We start from the raw sequence: 18152 nt of genomic DNA, 5'->3' as shown, positions 1-18152 counted from the left end.
ATTCAACTCCTATAATAAACTGGCAAATAGTGTCGTTGGTCAGGCTGTAAAACTTGTCATGTAGCATTAGCTAACGTGAACTAGCATAGCTAGCTAACGTGAACATAAAAAGTACTGTTTACATGCTTAGCGTTACAGCAAAGTTCAGTTAGATAGTCTTAATGAATTAGTTACGTTCTGGTCAACGTTAAATGAATAATTACAAAGGGTGCATATAGGGTCCTTGACATTTCCCAGCATATGTGATACCGTTAACGTTATTTGAATCTCCTCGTACACTGAGAGATTCTGCAGTGGCTAACATTGGCAAATGGGTTGAGACATTGCATGGCTAGTTAACGTTAGTGGGGAAGTTCGAAGAGTGGTTTGTAGAAGATAAGTTAGCTTCTAGCTTAACATACATGGCTAGTTTATACCTGAAGTAACAGCGTTATTTGTATTACTAAGAGCCAACTATGTTATAGCTAGTTTACACAACTGCTAACTGGCTAACCTTATGATAGTTGGTTGTATTTAACATTAACAGGTGATGTTCAAACCACTCAATTAAACGGTTCTCGTCGTTTTGCACGTTTGTTACACACAAATAAGCAATCATCTACCGAAAGTTACTCTTCACATTGGAAGCACGAGTATGTCAAGTGTGTTAACTCTAAGGTAGTTTGCTGACTGAGCTAACAATCTGACCAACTTGGTAGCTTGTCCACTTGCCAAATTGTATACCGTTACCTACCAGATGGAGCTACCCTTTCTAACCAGTAGTTCAATGAACACTACGCAGCTCTCTCAAAAAAGGTTAAATCCCAAATATACTGTCTTATACAATATGTGTATGTCTGTTCAAGTGTTATACTGAACTGATCAAACTGTTGTGTAACAGCTGACCACGATTAGGTCGAAGTATTAGTCACACAGTAGCTACTTCGGCTGAAAATCGTGGCCATAAATGGATATTCGATTCGCATTGTAGCTAGCAAAGTTCTATAATGGGGGTATGCGGTTAGTCGGTGTATTGGTTGTAATGTAAATGTTACATTGAAATCTATCAATACCACATTCACATGGTTGTATAAGACTATATATTCTTTATATGTTAGGCTAAGGCACTAGGTGTATGCAGCGTAGTGGTCTTGGTAGGAAAGCTACCAAAATTGTGGAAACTGTTGAGCTGTTTTCCCAGTGCCGCGTGATATGCTGTACCGGATCAATGATTTATTGCTCATTAGACCGCTTGAATATGGCTTGATTGGGAGGAATATAAAGCAGTCAGTCTTGAAATATAGTAGACATTTTGTCAGTTTTGGTATTTTCTCTCATGTCCTCTGTGTGAATGTGTGGGGGGTGGGGTGTTCTTTGCTCAAGGAACAATTTTTAGAATAGCCCATGCCAGTTGAGCTGCCCCCAGTGAAATTAAGGAATTAGGGGGCATGTTTTTGGTAGTCATATAGAAGACCAACGTGGTGAACTAAGAGCCCATGTAGTGTCATCTTTGGCAAAAGTAAATGTTAGCTCTTCTCACAACAATTTCTGCAACAGAATCTGCAACCCAAAAGGATGGGAGCAGACGTCACATGAGCTGTGGAATTTGTGCACGAGAAGTTGGCCCGGCCCCGTGCTGTCGAAAGAGTCAGCGGAAATGGGCCTGGCTGGAGGGCATTCAATTGAACATGCTTCAGCGCAGCACACCAAATGGCTCGCAGGGCTTGGACCACATCACAGTGAGGCTGTTATGATATCCAAACACTTAGCTCAGATATGCATTTGGGCAGCCTTGGCCTACTGGTTAACTCTTCGGACTTGTAACCGGAGGGTTGCCGGTTCTAACCCCGACCAGTAGGAACGGCTGAAGTGCCCTTGAGCAGGCACCTAACCCCTCACCGCTCCGCGAGCGCCGCTGTTGTTGCAGGCAGCTCACTGCGCCGGGATTAGTGTGTGCTTCACCTCACCTGTGTGTTAACTGTGTGCTGAGTGTGTTTCACTAATTCACGGATTGGGAAAAATGCAGAGACCAAATTTCCCTTACGGGATCAAGAGTATATATACTTACTTATACTTATCCATCCCATAATGTATCTTTGCATATATCTCTCTTTCGCCCTGTGCACCAGGTCCTGCTGTCAAGTGTTCTGTACGTTTTTTAAGTAAGATGGTGGGGATGAACAACCATCTTGCTTATTATTTTATATATATATTAGCAGCTTACTTTGTCACTAGTTTGAAAAAAAGTTCAGTTTGTTTTTATGTCCATTTTGTAACATCACTAGTGCTGTCATATGAAAAAGCCACATGTGGAAACCATCTTAACAAGCAGTTGAGAGTTAGCTGGCCTGTTGTCGGGAGTTGCAGCCGTTGGGGTCAGAGGCCACCCATACCAGGCCTTTCCCTCACTGTGGCAAAGCCAAGCCTTGCAATTGGCCCCTGGGTTATCAGGGCAACAGTAAGATTCGTTACTAAAAAAAAAGCCTTGACATGGATAGTAGGCGGAGAAAATGCCCAAACAGGAGGCAAAAGAAATTCATGAGGCAGCTCGAGCCTCACACTCATCAACTTTGAGATGTGGCCACGTAAACATCATTTATGACAAGGGAAGGAGTCTGTTTTATGGGTTGCCACTGTCTGGTAAGCTGCCTCTGAAACAAAGTTCAAACATCCCTCTCGTTTACTGGCGTCTTAAAGACTATGGCCTTTGCTTTACTTTTAAAAAATGCATGAGTGCCACTCAAATCGTGGCCTCCTGAAACATAGCTCCACTGTCACTGAGCAGGGTAACTCACTTCTCAGGGTTTAGTGTAATGCAGTGACCTACAGGAGACACAAGACCTGGAGCTAGCATCTATAAAGGAAAAAGAAAATAAGAGATGTCATAAGATGTCAACAAGTAAGATGCCATAAATGTTATATTGAGTGTGTGTGAAATAGGTCCACCCCTAGAGCAACAACTTGATGCTGCATGCAACCAAGTGAGTAAGTCACATTCTGCCAGGACTGTCGCAGTGGGGTTGGAGCAGAGACGGTTTGAAACGCACTCTGATGACAGGATTGATGAATGTAGAGAAGCACACCTGTTGCTTGAAGTATTCCTTCAGTATTCTGTCTGCAGCTGTGTCCCTGAGGGCTTTCAGTCTCAATTGAAACCTGCAAATCCCTGTTCCACAGTGGTGTAGTCTACGTGATGTGCATAACTACGCAGTATACCCACTTAAAAAGCATCACCATCTCAGTATACCCACTTAAAATAGGCAAGGATACATATTAACATTTGGGGTTGTTCACATACCAACTACAGCTAACTAGACTACACCACTGCTGTTCCAATAATATGCAGTGGAAATGCAGATCAATGGGTTGATGTTTGCACAAATAAAGGTGGTCTATAAGAGGCAAAGGCTATCTTTAAAGGTGCTCTAAGCGATTTTGGGTAACATCACTTCTGTTGACGTTCAAATAAAACAGTTAGATCGCTACGCGCATCTCGCCGGTGATTTGCTGGAACAGTTTGTTATATTTTTATGGTCCAGGCTGGCCAGTGTGCAAATAACCAGTCGGGATGTTCTGACAACCTTCCAGACAGTTCTCCAGTCCCCCCACACACACACACACACACACACACACACACACACACACACACACACACACACACCCTGGTGAAATCTAGGGGACTGTACCAGACTACTGTGGAATGCCATCTAATAAACTCTACACTGATTTGATTTTTCTGAAGAGGACATGCCGTCTAATGTCTGCTGCCCTCTGAATGGCTCTTTACTGCCTCATTCCTTGTCTGCACAGCAGTGGCATAGTTTAATCAGTCAAATTGCAGCAGCATTTGGTGTGTGTATTGAAATAATTCAGTCTTTATTCAATGACACTGAGTCAGATTTGCCATCCGACTTGTTTGGGTCAGAATGAAAAGGATATTAGACGGAGTCAATGGTCGGGGGAGAATGGACAATGTTATTATGGTGAAACCTTGGTATTTGCATTCAACAGCCATAGATGCCGTATTATCCATATCCAAAATTAGCCATGTCCAGAAAATAAATAAAGGGGGGGTGGGGGGCACCAGTAGGCTTTTACGAACAGCAGTTGTAGCCTATGTGAAACTCTGCATGATGAATTGCTTGTCATGTGTAAAGAAAATTACTTGATACACCCATCGTGCATAAGATGTTACACCCTGTCTTAATTATGAAGTCAATGATGGATGAACTTGATTTAGAGTCTTTCTGTTGAAACCTGTGCTGCAGCCCCTTGCCTCTAGATGCCAGCTAAATATCTGGCCCAGGGCCTTTCAGTCTGCGTGAGTTAAACAATGCGTAGGTTATTCTTGGATCTTTAGGCAGTGTGAGTTTTTACAATACTCTTCTCACAATGTGGACTGCGCCTGGCAACAGTTTACGGGTTATTTCACTCCTCAAAGTCAGTGTAAACACCATGCTCTAATGAAATGGTAACAGTCCTCAAACAAATGATTTATTGTGTCAGCGCTCCAGTTCATGTTAACATGGTGGAACTTGTCTGTCTCGGTTCCTCAAGTGCGCTCGTGTGTTGTGTGTGTGTGTGTGTCCATGCATGTGTCTGTAAGCACCCTGCCTGCGAATGCTCTGATTCAGCCTCATGATGGTGTGATGTCAGCCCCCTGAGCGTCAGTCACATTCCCACAAGCTGTGTGTGTGCTCTATTGGAGGCGGACGCGTGAGTGTCTGTTGTGCAGTGTGATCCCACTCTGAAGCAGATATGCAGGTCTCCCTCTGCGACAGCCTGTGATCTCATACAATGCCGTCATGCGGAGGATGACTGTGATGTTGATTGTGCCGGATGCAGTGCTTTCTTAAAGTGGTTGTAGGATTCTGTTTTCTGTAATGGGTGTCATAGTGCAATGAAAATGCTGCGCTAACCCGAATGACACACTGAGACGCACTGGATTCAGTCCATACTCCTGTGTGCAGATGAGTTTGAATCTGCATTATCTGGTTGGCCCACACAGCACAGGTCAATGGCAGACCCTATTCTGAACACACGTGCCAGTGTGCATCACAGCTGTTGCCTTATTCTGTAACACTACAAGGATGTGCACAGTCTTAGACTGAATGTCCATACTTGCTTTCTGCTGCACACTCACACTCAGGGACCTCGCCTTGGGCTTTGTTTATCTCTCCAGAGACAAATTACTTAATCCATACTGAGGTCCAAGAGGATCTGTCCTCTTCCACTTACTTAGCACTTTCTGCAGAACTCTTTTTAGCCAAGTTGACTGGAAATGACCATTCGACGAACATGTCTCTTTCCCTCACTCCCTCCCCCTATCCTTTTTTTCGACTCACACTATAGCCACTGCCCATTCAGCTTGTGGTGCAGGTCACTGCATCAAGTCTCCATCAGCACGAAGTGAGGTTGACGCATCTCTAGAGCTGAAACGATTCATCGAGTTACTCGAATAACTCGATTACAAAAATTACTCGAGGCAAAAACCCTGCCTCGAAGCCTCGTTAAATTCCTATGACGCGCACTATACGCGCAGGGATCTGATTGTTCCACACGGACCGTTGTTCAGGAAGCACACCATTAGCGTGTGAATTGTGATACATTCTGAATTTAGCTGGCGCAATGGCGGAGTCAAGATATCCATAAATGGCAGAGAATGTCTAAAGTTTTCAAGTAAAGTTTTGGGATCATTACATACTCAAAAAGGAAAAGAACAAGCATCTGAACCTAAATATCCACTCCATGCTGTTTCACCAAGCGTCAATAAAGTAGGCTAGGCTATTTATCAATCTATCTAGCCTATCTATCATCTATCTACGTAGCCTATAGCCTACATTGATGTTGGCTGATTTTAATCACATACTGTATTTGTAGCGATGTTGTGATGGCTTGTTTAGCTTTGATGTTTTTAAGTAAACTTATTCGAGTTCAGTTGCAAGACAGTATGCCTAAAAAAGAACCCTTCACACACATGCATGCACCCTCATCTTTCCTCACGCACCGCACGCGTGCACACACACACACACACACACACACACACAGGTTGCTAGGTTACCATAGCAAATAGGCTCACCCCAGAAATGATTTTTTAGTAGCCTAATGGTAAACTTATTTGTTAGTAGCCTAATGGTAAGTGCTGCAGGTGTAGAAATCTACATAAAACAGATATTTATGTTGATGTCAGGTCTAGATTACAGCATGAAACTTGTTGTAGGCTACATAATAATACATTAAATTGCTTTCCCTCTTCTTCCTCCCAGCACTTCACAACATAGTATGGACAGCTTTGTTCGCCCAGCTAAGTCATGCACAAGAGGCTTCAATTTTACAGAGAGCATTTTGAACATTATTTAATTGATGGCACTGGCACTTAAAAACACTAAATGGGTAAATTGCAATAAATGGGCTTAGTTTTGTAGCCTAATCTTGGAGTTAGAATAAATACCTCTGTGCCAATTGCTTGATCATTTTAGACATGTCATTTTCGTTATGCATTATGTGTTTTGGTTGTTTAAAAATGCAAAAAAAAAAAATTATCCCATTACTCGATCGATAAAGTGCTAGATTAATCGATTACAAAAAGAATCGATAGCTGCAGCCCTACGCATCTCAATCGAAAATTTCAAGAGGGAACTAGTGTGGGCATTTAATTTGCATCTTGAGATGAGTGATGGATCAACGCTGGATGAGTGTTAAGGTCACAGCCTCAGTATGCAATGTCTAAAGAGCATTGAGCAATGACTAAGCTGCCGGTAACGTCATCCCGCCTGTGGCTGACTGCATGGGGAGGTGTTTAAGGCTCTGGCTGGGTAGCTGGGAGCAGGTGACTCAGTGGGTGGTGGAGCGAGTCAGAGCTTGGATGACCCTGCAGGCTCAGAGCCTGAGCTATGGGCCAGCCATCATGGCACTCAGGAATCCTACATTCTGTACGTTTAGACATGAGACGTACTCTGAGCTTGACCATTTTTTTTTTCTTTTTTGGTGGTAAATGGCAAACTGGTATGCCATTATGGAAAGTCTGTAATGGTGTTGATTGGATGAAGGAATTCGTTATTGTCTTTGGTTTGTTGTTTCATTTTTGCATTTGGGGTGGTTAAGCACAAACCAAATGCTAAGTGTGAAATGCAAAATGAAAACTCCCAGTCCTTAGGTGCCAGGTATGCAAAAAATCTTCTTTGAAGCCCTTATCTTAGAAATGTGTTATATTTGACTAAAAAAGGAAACTTGTAATACTTATATTGAAGGTGCCCAGTGGTAGCTCCAGGCCAAGTTGTTATGTTGTGATCTGCAGCCCTTGGAATAAGCCCAGTTGACTTGCAGTAGGGGTGAGACCTCCTGTCCAACCGCCGTGCCTGTAACCTTTCTGCTGAAGCGTCAGCTATGTCAGGCCAGGGCTCCATGTTTAGGTCAGCCGGTGTGCCATGGGATATTTAAGGAATGCTGACTCTGCAAGTATAGGCGGTAGACCAGGCCGGAATGGAGCATTGGTGCCAGATGCGGCTATCAGAGGGACACCCAGTCCGCCTGCCCCTCCAGCGCCCCCTCACGTGGCTCAGACTGACCGATATAGTCACATCAGCCCTTGTAGCTGCTCGCTCACTCGCTCGCTCACTCGAAGGAGTCCTGATGAAAGTCCAGGCTCGTGTTGCCTAACAGGCCCAGCTCACCCGCAGTCAATTTGATATAGCTGGAAAAAAGGACTAGGAAAATTTCATGATCAATCATATCAGATGTGTGGGACAACAGTTTGAACACGTCAGTAGTAAATTGACATTTCCATTCCCACGGTTTCCTTCAGTGTATGCACACGGATTAAGTGCATTTCCACATCTTGGATCGGTGAAATGCAAGTGTGAGCCTTGTGTTAAACTGCATTTGCGCAACTTGGGTATAAGTAAGTATAAATATATATACTTTTTTGATCCCATGAGGGAAATTTGGTGTCTGCATTTATCCCAATCCGTGAATTAGCGAAACACACTCAGCACACAGTGAACACGTCACACAGTGAGGTAAAGCACACACTAATCCCGGCGCAGTGAGCTGCCTGCTAAAACAGCAGCGCTCGGAGAGCAGTGAGGGGTTAGGTGCCTTGCTCAAGGGCACTTCAGCCGCTTCCTACTGGTCGGGGCAACCCTCCGGTTACAAGTCCGAAGCGGTAACCAGTAGGCCAAGGCTGCCCCCAGACTGTGAACCAAAGATTTTTAAAGGTCCAGTATGTAGGAAATGATGGAAAATAAACTGTAACCATTCCAAAAATGATCACCATATGTTGTCAGAGAGTAAGGAAACACAATGAATTGAAGTAATGGCTTATTTGACAACATTACTCTAACCCGTAAAAACCAATAAAAAAAAAAGTTACGGGGCGGAATCTCTTGGAATTTTCGTTTATGTTTTGAACGATTAATTCTAGAATAGCGTATTAATAATGGGCTAGCGCGTCCTCCTATTTGGGTTGCCAAATTGCAAAATCCAAAATGCAAAGGCCAACTGTCAACAGCTGTCAGTTGTAGTCATGAACGCCTACGAGAGGCAGGCAAATTTCCAAAATTAAAACAAGAAACAAATTAAGTGGACATCGGAGGAGCTTCCTGAGATGGGGACGTCTTCGTCAAACGAAGAATATCAAGTCTGACGCAGAGCTGGCCATATTTCTCCACAACAGGTAGCCTAGGCTAAACTTCATCTGCATCGCTAACTTCAGCTAAATATGTTATGTTGGTTAGAGAGGTATTTTTTGTTTTCACTGTTTCCGTAATATGTAGCTGGGTCATGGTTGGAGAAACGTTAAAGCAGCTGCAGGTCAACTAACGTTAGCTAAGTCTTCATTACATCTGGCAACCCAGAAGAGGCTCGCGTCTGGTAGTCTTGAGAACGTTCACCAGTGTTTTGATTTTGGCCTACAGAACGTTCGGTAACAATCCTACAAATCGCACCTTTAATGTAGATGTTGACATAAGAGCAGATATTTTAACTAGGGCTGGGTGATGGGAAAGGCAAAAAAAGAATACCAGTTTGTTGGCTTGTTGTTGCAAAATCCACAGAATCTTCTTATGCAAGCAAACCGCATACTGGGAGTCTTTATTGTTGTGGTCAGACATGATAATCATCCACACATCTTACACTAGCTTAACTTTTTACCCGTGTAGCCTACACTGATTCAGTTCCGCCCCACTTCTATCCTCTCTGGTGGCCTACAGTGCTGTGTGAGAGGGGGATTGGCTACAGTAGAGTGGCGAAAGCCAATGTGTGCTTGTTTTATCGATATATTTAATAATATTTTCTTTTTGCATGGGGGCTACAGCCTAGCTACCATATAGCCATACCATATAAGGGTCCAAGTGCCCACGGGGACAGTCATGTCCCGATCCCACCCCATCTCTTTCTGTCCCACTCGCTTCCTGTCTGCCTCTTCACTGTCCTGTCATAATAGGAGTCAAAAAAGGCCAAAAAAAAAAAAATATATATATATTTTATTATCCAAACAACGTCAAACTTGGCACTTCGGTTAACACACACTGACGCACAGACAGACAGATGTTCCTGTAATTTCTAGATTCATAGTATTCATTATTGAATGCTTAGCTGGAATGATGTTTTTCCCTATCATCCTATTTTAAAGCAGGCCTATCTGCTGGCATGTAATTGGGCTTCGAGTTTTCTACAGGAATAGCATGCTTGAACGGGCACTTCACTAGTATTTCTAAATTACATACGATAGCCTGATGGTAATGTCTCTCAACAATTTACATGATTAATAAGACTGATTTGCAACTGCACCGTTAAACAACAGGGAAAATAAGGACATCATGCAAAACAGCACTGCATTAAATGAATGACCCATGTTGCGAAAGTAAATGTCTACTTCAAAGTTGGATTGGTTCTTGGCTCGTGCTGCTCATTTAAGCTGTTTATCAATAAGTAAAACATGTCGATTAAGAGTGTTGATTTAAACTCCCCAACATTGCTGGACCACAAGTGTAATTCAGCCGTTGTTAATCTATTGTTTACTGACAACTGTAGCGTAACAACATTTGAAAACAGCTGACAACCACTCTGACAAGCCCAATGCAGTAGGCCTACTAGTTTAATATTGGCATGATTTATGTTTAATAGGTAAGTTCTATTCAGACCCTACACTACCTACGCAAATGGCCTAGAGCTACACTGTTGTAAGCAGAAATATATATTTACATACATGGTGTTTCTGCGTACTGTGCGTAGCTTTGCAAGTCACCGCTAAAAGGGTGAACATTCAATATATTGCCCAGCCCTAATCTATTGTTCTCAATGGTTGAAAAATGTGTTAGTAACCTAATAGGTGTGTGTTCCCTCCCCCTTCTGCGTTTATAGCTCTTTTCTGATTTCATGAAATAGGATCCTAAGATGGCAAATAAAGCATACATTAGTGTTCTACAGGCCTATCTATCACTAGTTGAAGTTGAGAAAGTGGGAAGTTCAGTTTATGCCGATCTCCGTTCCATTTCAGTCCTAGCTCCTAAAACAAGTAGAGTAGGACCAACCTTGTTGCTGTTGAGGCTGGCAACAGGAAACGGTCAGCTGTAAGATTGGGCCCATGGAACCTGCTCCTCAAGTCCTGGGGAAAAACTACTGCCACTTCCCCTTAGGCAGTGACACTGTTCATACAATGTTATTGTCCAAGAGTGAAACTCATGGCAGAGAGTCTTTGCATGTGTGTTTCTGTGTGTTTGTGGCTGTGTGGGGACAATTAAACCCAAACACTCTTATTCATTTTTGTGTTATCCCGCAATCCACTAAGAATGTGTTGGTAATGCTTCAGAGGTAGTATGGGATATTCAGTGGAGGTCAGGGAGGGGTTAGGGTCTTATGGCTGTTGTCACCAACTTAAAGTGTTGTTCTCCATGATGCATCTGCAAGCGTTTTAAAAGTCTGTTAGTCTTGTTTTCTACACATTTTTATAGTCTGCTGCTGATTTTATATTACCAGTGAGCTGACTACTGCTGCTACTCTCATTATTGGGGAAACATCATGAGCTATTTCAGTGAAAATGTTTTTGTTTTTTTTCTCACTAAACTGTAGTGTTGATTTTGACAGTGTACAGGAACAGGGAAGTGCCATAACTGTGGACGTTCTGATCTTTGACCGTACCTCTTCAGTTTGTTGCCAGTGCATCTTTTGGCTTTCATCTGCAGTTTGCACATTGGCATACCTTAAACATCATCTGTTGCTCTCCGGCTCAGATAGTGGAACAGTGTATTAACAGGCTAGATACAGCCCGGTGGAGGTGAGCAGGATAAGGGCAGCATAGACACAGCATAGTAACAAAACCTAAGTAAAAGAAATATAAATTGCTATTTGTAGATTGACACTCTACAACCATATTAACAATCATGATCTTTTAGAAATGGTCCCTCCGTATGGCTTCTGCCCTTTATACATGAAACTGATATTTCATAAGGTGCGAGTTGCAACTCCTATGTGAAAGATCCCGACCCCCCTTTACCACACAACCTCCAGAACTGCAAGTTGGTGTCCTATATGACGTCCTACAAGTTGCATAGCCCACGACACTTCACAATCTTGGGCCAGTATCCAAATTAGATTGCATAGTGAGCATATTGTATCTGGCCACTGTTGAAATTGTAGTGGTTTCCATCACCTGCAAGCACAGATTCTCATCTGTTCTCATTTTGGTTTATTGTTTATTTTACACCGGTCAGTCGACCAGACAATATTCTTTGTTTTAGAGTTGTTGAAAGAGCTGTGCATACTGTGTGGTTAAGTGGCAGTTGGAAGCCCCACTCCGCTCTGTCCTAAGGTTAGCCCTGTGGAACGTTCTAGGCTGCTGTCCCAGAGAATAGTGACATGTCAGCAGACAATTGAAATGAACAGGCTGAGTATTGCACTCTGTGGGTGTGCTGAGGGAGGGGTAGAATGAGAGAAAGAGAGAGTGAGGGTGAGCGGACTGTGGCTGAGGAAAGGGGCTCAATTTGATTCTCTGCTTTGCACGATAGAGAGCTTGAGCAGGAGTTCGGTCAGTGAGCGCTCTAGTGAGATGTCTACTAACCAAAACATTTTTGTCACTGTTTTGCAGCTGATGTCATCTGTATACAACCCCTTAACATTGTCTATGTGTCAGTTAGGTATCTAATGTCTGTTTCTGGGTTATGAACAATTGCTGCGAGTCCTCTCCCAAGGAACTTGATTATAAGTTCAAGGCAAATTCCTTCCTTGTTTTTTTTGTTATTCTTCTTACTTTTACTTAGCATGTTTGTCCTGTCCTAAAACTATAATACTATAATTACTAGGCCACAGCACAGTCACTGATGAGACTGCTATATTGCTGAGACAGGCATATTACTAAGACTGTTATTATTGTTGGACTGATTGTGCCAGCTGGATTATTTCTGCACACAGACTAGTGCCAGAGGGCTCCTACTGACCTGCCCAGCTCTGGATCCATAGATCTGTCTGAGTGACACTGGTTACACAGTTTTTCCTTTATCTCACCCATCTTTTCGATTTTACACTCCATCCTCTTGATATTACATGCACCCAAGAAAGCTTTGGCAAGATCCTTTCCCTGACATGTTTTTTGCTTGCCTCGGTTTAGCCCCCATTTTGTGGATCTTCACTCTGCATGTGGTCCGCCCCGTTGCTGCCTTTCCCACCAATGTTGCAGCTGCACCAATCTGGGGATATTGCACAATTACAGTCTTGCATACACTGTCTGTAGTGTCATGGTATTACACTGATGACCTGTGTCTAGATGGTGGCTTTGACTGTGACTTAATTTCTGTCAAGCGCATCAACCACATCATTCCTGGGTCACACCCAAGTTGCTGGTCCGTCAGTGTATCACATCAAATCAGCAGTAATAGTATAAGTGGATGAAACTTATCCAGTTATCATGTCATGATGCTATGTCTTGGATTGGTAGAGTTAAAGTACTTCAAAAAGTAGTCAAAAATAGTTCCATATCCTTGCAAAGCTTGTATCTATGCAGACTTGGTCAGGCACTCTGATGGAGCGCTTCATAACCCACTACCAGTCCTTGCTATTAGCTTTGGGATGACATTTAATCTGGCAGATCATCACATGAACACGCAAGCAGAATGGTAGTGGGAAGGAAGAAGCAGGTGATTTTGGAAAAGGGTCATAGCGTCAGGTTTGTAAGCCAGGGTCGGTATTCATGAAGCATTTGAACGGCTAAAGGTAGTTCCTCAGTCTTTCTCTTTGCTTCGGAGTAAAAGTTGGTCTCTAGCTGAATTTAGGATAACATTTTAAAACGGACTACAGAGTGCTCTTAATGGTAAAAGTACCCAGATGTACTAAAGGAGGAAGCTTATTTTGTTGTCCAAACTTGTCTGTTCTTCTTTTCTTCAAGCCCCATTACCTTGATATATTGGTTAAACCCTGTTGGTTTTACTTGGTAGCATCTTGCAATCCCAAAAAATAATTGCTGAATCAAATAAACAATTGCAGCCCTCACATATCTGGGAATAAGAGACAGATATTTATTATATAAAAAATACATTAGCTAACCCTGTCTAGCTGGATTTAGAGTGGAATAAATTTCTGAAAATAACACATCCATGATCTCTGTGTGAGCGTTCCTCCATCACCTGTGTTTTTGTCATGCTTACTTTTTTTGGAACAGCGTGAATGATCACACTCCAGCACTAGTCCATTTGCACATTTACTTCAGTTCTTATTACAGCCTTTTATTCAGCCATGGCACGTAGTGTTAGAGTCTGTTCCTCTCATTTGCTACCCTTTTTACTGGGCTGTATCAAGGCCTGGCTGGATAGACTTTTTTTATCTATCTGCTGAACAGCTGTGAAGCAGATGTGAGGTCGGTCACCTCTCCTCTCCTCGTAGCTGAGTCTCAAATAAGGGAATGTCAACACCTTTATGAGGCCACAAGTCCTCAACAGGTGATGGTAGTGCCAGCATTCACATGAGAGGGAATCAATGGCCATCACCCAAGCTGATGAAACAGGACTGCATCCAGTTACACATCCTATCAAAAACAATCTTCCCTTAAAGGAGTTTGGTGATTCGACAGTGACTCGTTTACTGTCTTCAAACAAAAAAAACCTTCTATCTATGTGTTCAATAGGCAATACAGTTTGTCCAGTTACTGAGCTAACTGCAACGCAAGTCTACAGGCTGTTTTGTAAAGCTGACGAAAAATGGCACACATGGCACTGATAATAGCTAACATGCTAACTGATATAATACCATTGTAATTAAAAACTAGTTGCCAACAATAAATCCCTGTTTACTTGTTTACTATGGTTTGAAATGGGCTTGTTCTGTAGAATTCTCTGGATGTTCCATTAATCTGGTAATGTCACAAACCAAGTCAGGTCTGATTTGGGTTTTGCTAAAGTGTCGGTGGTTATTGCTTGGGATTATTCGTAGGTCAGTGTAGATACAGTTATTCTAAGTTAGACGTCAGACATTATGCTCTCTGTCTGTTGGTTCTGACATGATTGGCTAAATAGGCTCTCTAGTGCTCCTGAATAAGTATAAGTATATATACTTTTTTGATCCCTGCATTTAACCCAATCGGTGAATTAGTGAAACACAAACAGCACACAGTGTACACACAGTGAGGTGAAGCACACACTAATCCCGGCGCAGTGAGCTGCCTGCTACAACGGCGGTGCTCGGGGAGCAGTGAGGGGTTAGGTGCCTTGCTCAAGGGCACTTCAGCCGCAGCCCACTGGTCAGGGCTCGAACCGGCAACCCTCCGGTTACAAGTCCAGAGTGCTAACCAGTGGGCCACGGCTGCCCCTTATAACAAGAATAACAAGAAATGGAAAAAAGCATCAGAGACAGACTGCATCACCAAACAAACTGCATCACTGCTTTGGTATTAGCTCAATGTTGTGTGGTATTAATTATAAACTGAATTTTTTTTTTTTCTTCTTTTTTTCATTTTTCCAGGCCCAGTCATCTCAGCCACGCATCCGGTTTAATGGAAACCAAGGGGTAAGACTTCTCTCTTTCCATCTTTCCCACTGTCTCTCACTCACCCAATCCTTTGTGTGTTGGCATCTCACCAAAGGCTTGCAATGACCACATCCTGACCAGGAGGGATATCGCTATACTTGTGAGAAGTTAAAGAGCAAAGATGATGAAGCAGTTGGGCTCAGAATATATTTTCTACCATTTGTTTTTTGTCTGGAGTAATTTGTCATGTCTGTGTACACTGTCCTGTGTGTCCTCTGTCTAGGTTATTACTTAAAGCATGAGTCTTATTTGCACTTCAGTCTTAAACTACCCATAGCTTTCAGCTTTTTGTCTTAGTGCCTGTAAGACTTCAGACAGGGATGTTCCAAAAGATCAGTGTTTGTGTAAAAGTGTTTAGTTATACTGACCCATTGAGCTGTTGATCTTTGGTCAGTGTAGCCTAACTTATTTAATGTCTTGTAAGCCAAAAGGAATAACAACAGTGGTCAGAATGCTCAAATCTTCTGGATTGTTGATTGTTGTTTCTAAACAAGAGAAATGAGTCTCACTGTTGGCTCTCTGAGTCATACACTAATTAATGTGGCTCTGGTTAGAGTTTTTTGATGTCTAAGACAACATTGGGTGTAAACCTTGCTTCTTATCACTCAACTGTTATCTTCAGGAGTTAAGAATCAATGAGTGGTGGAACACTGCCTGCCTTGCCTGAGGTGGTTCCTTCCACTGCGGGTTATCTAGCTACAGGGTTGTGCTGCAGGCCCTGCCACCAGGCGCCCGTCTCTGACCTGCTGGCTGAGGTGTAGTGTTTGCACATGTCCGCAAGTGCAGAGGAAAAAATATGTTTGTACCCTGTACTGGTGTGTTTGCAGAGCCTCCCTGCTGAAGTTGCTCCAAGGACATTGTGTGTGTGTGTTGTGTGACAGAAGTACAGTGTGTTTGTGTCACAGATTTGATCAACCCTTCTAAGTTTTTGTGAGTCCTTTGCTGGTGGTCAGTTCAACTCTAATTCTGGGTCTGAACTAGGACTTTGACTTTTGCCCAAAAATCATATTCGAAGTTCGTTTGTTTATTAATATTAAAATTTGAATATATTAGAATATGTATTAATAATATTTTAACCATTAAATGTCTTCAGTAGGACCGATATTGGAATCAAACTTTAAGTTCTATATGTTCTGTCCACCAGAGGGCAGTGTAACAGTCAATGTCAATAGATTTATCTGTGTCAAAAATTGTTATTATTGAGCATAGGGCTGGGCGATAAAAGGCTGAGTATTTATTGCGTAGCCATGTAAAAATTGTTATTTCATAATTAAAAGCATAGACTCCTCCTTGCCCCGTGGATTCTCTCTCTCTCTTCTCTTTCTCTCTCTCTCTCTCTCTCTCTCTCTCTCTCTCTCTCTCTCTCTCTCTCTCAACAGGCACATCCCTCCTTAGCATGCACATGTAATCCAAACATTAATCGTGCAAGACGACTGGCTAAATTGCTATTAAATCCGGTTAGCATCATTAGCACGCTGCACGAATTTGTTCAAAACTGTTGCATTCAAATTGACTTGCTAAGTTAATCATCTCAATCCCAATGCAAATGGAAAAGTATTTTCCACGACTCATCGACCCAAGGAGAAAAAGTATTCGTTTGAAACTTAAACACACGTGGGGAAACTGAACAGTCTAACCAGTAGACTATGATAAACTAGCAAATTAAGCTAACGTTACTTTGTTTACAATATTTCCAGGCTTCAACCAGTGCTGCTTTTCATTCAGACTTATCTGCACATTTATTTATTTGAGTTTTTAATGATTGTGTAGCCATTTCTTTTCCCTGTTTGCTTTGATCGATAACTGAGGTGATTAAAATCAGAGGAAGGTTAAGTTTAAAATAAAAATGTCTATGTGGGAGCTGAGCTCACTAAGCGCAAACCAGCCAGGATGCTAACATCACCTACAGGAGCCCAGATGACCAATAATAGCCTTGCTAATGAGCTCGCGATTTCACTTCACCAGGCGTGAAAAAAAACCTCGGAATCTGAATTAAAAAAACAACGTTTAGGCTACAACCAAATACATTTACAAAAAAATATTTCCATAGGCTACAGGTTTGAATATTAAGAGATCCCTAAAATTTGTTCGAATATCTTTAATTTTTAAAATAATCGAATTATATTCGAATAACGAAGTTCGGAGTCAAAGCCCTAGTCTGAACAATCATGTATATCAGTATTTTGGAAGTGGCCACCTCCTTATGAATGCAAGTTGGCATCCTCTGCCATGGTTGAGCGGTCATCTTAGAAATACCCATTCTTTAAAAAATAAAAAAAGGCAAGTTTCACAGTATGTTAATATGCCTAATGTTAATCATGGCAGAAGTCATAAGGAAGACTCATAAGGAAGCCCATCGACCCATAGGTTTTTAAGAGCCCAATGGCGTTTCCCCTGGCCTGAGAAGAAGCTGATGACGATGGGTTGTGATCTGATCCGGTCAGACAAGTCACATGCTCAGGGGCAGCATTAGCAGCTAAACGCTGTGAGGGCTTTAAAATGGATTTCCTCTGAGGCAAGCATTGTTGTCGCCCTCCGCACCACTGCCACATGCATTCCTGGCATTAATGGAGCTGGAGCCTCGGACCCCTACCAGCGCATGGCACCCCCGTGCACCCAGCACACAGGCCACGACCTGATCTTATTTGAAATGTCATCCTGACATATGACGTCCGAATACCAGCAGAGGTCTGGGTGCAGGCGTTCAGGGTGCGGGCTTCCCAGTGGCTAAAAGTTTGATTGATCCCCAAAAGTTGTAGGTCATCACCTACATGCCTACCTTTACTTGCTAAAGAAGGAAAAAAAGAGTGGGGGGAGTAAAGCTTGGCTGACTGTGCCACTTTCTTTTTCCCCTTCCTTCATCAGTAAAATACCAGTGTTATGACTTAAGCACAGACACAAACTACAGGCTGTTGAGACCAGAACTCATCCTTAAGCTCCAGAAGCATACAGATGGAGATGGGCCCTTGTTAATGGGATGTGTAGCAGTGTGAACTGAATGTTGGGCAGAAGAGAAACGTCCTCCTGAGAGCCGACGCTGAGCTTAAGTCTTTGACCTTCCAGTTAAAACTGGGGGTGGAGGTGACCCTGTAGGTTAAGGGAGAAGGAAGAATGGGCTTTGGCTTAAGAAGCACTGACCTCATTTAACCGTGCCATTTTTA

The 18152-nt window shown here is 42.7% G+C and overlaps 1 protein-coding gene across 2 annotated transcripts in view; it reads left to right on the top strand.

Moving 5' to 3' along the window:
* Positions 1 to 18152, top strand: part of ell (elongation factor RNA polymerase II) — a 35359-nt gene that overhangs the window by 1011 nt on the left and 16196 nt on the right. Inside the window, exons 1-2 of one of the 2 annotated variants that reach the window (XM_048252445.1) lie at positions 1486 to 1718; positions 14926 to 14970. In XM_048252445.1, the coding sequence (XP_048108402.1) occupies positions 1503 to 1718; positions 14926 to 14970 (261 nt within the window). In that variant the 5' untranslated portion in view covers positions 1486 to 1502. Of the gene's footprint in view, positions 1 to 1485; positions 1719 to 14925; positions 14971 to 18152 lie in introns of those variants that run through there. The other variant, XM_048252446.1, reaches the window with a different exon arrangement.

Source organism: Alosa alosa, chromosome 9 (genome assembly GCF_017589495.1).
Source record: "Alosa alosa isolate M-15738 ecotype Scorff River chromosome 9, AALO_Geno_1.1, whole genome shotgun sequence".
Lineage (NCBI taxonomy): Eukaryota > Metazoa > Chordata > Actinopteri > Clupeiformes > Clupeidae > Alosa > Alosa alosa.
The sequence above is the reverse complement of the archived record's forward strand: the minus strand, read 5'-3'. Positions and strand labels throughout refer to the sequence as shown.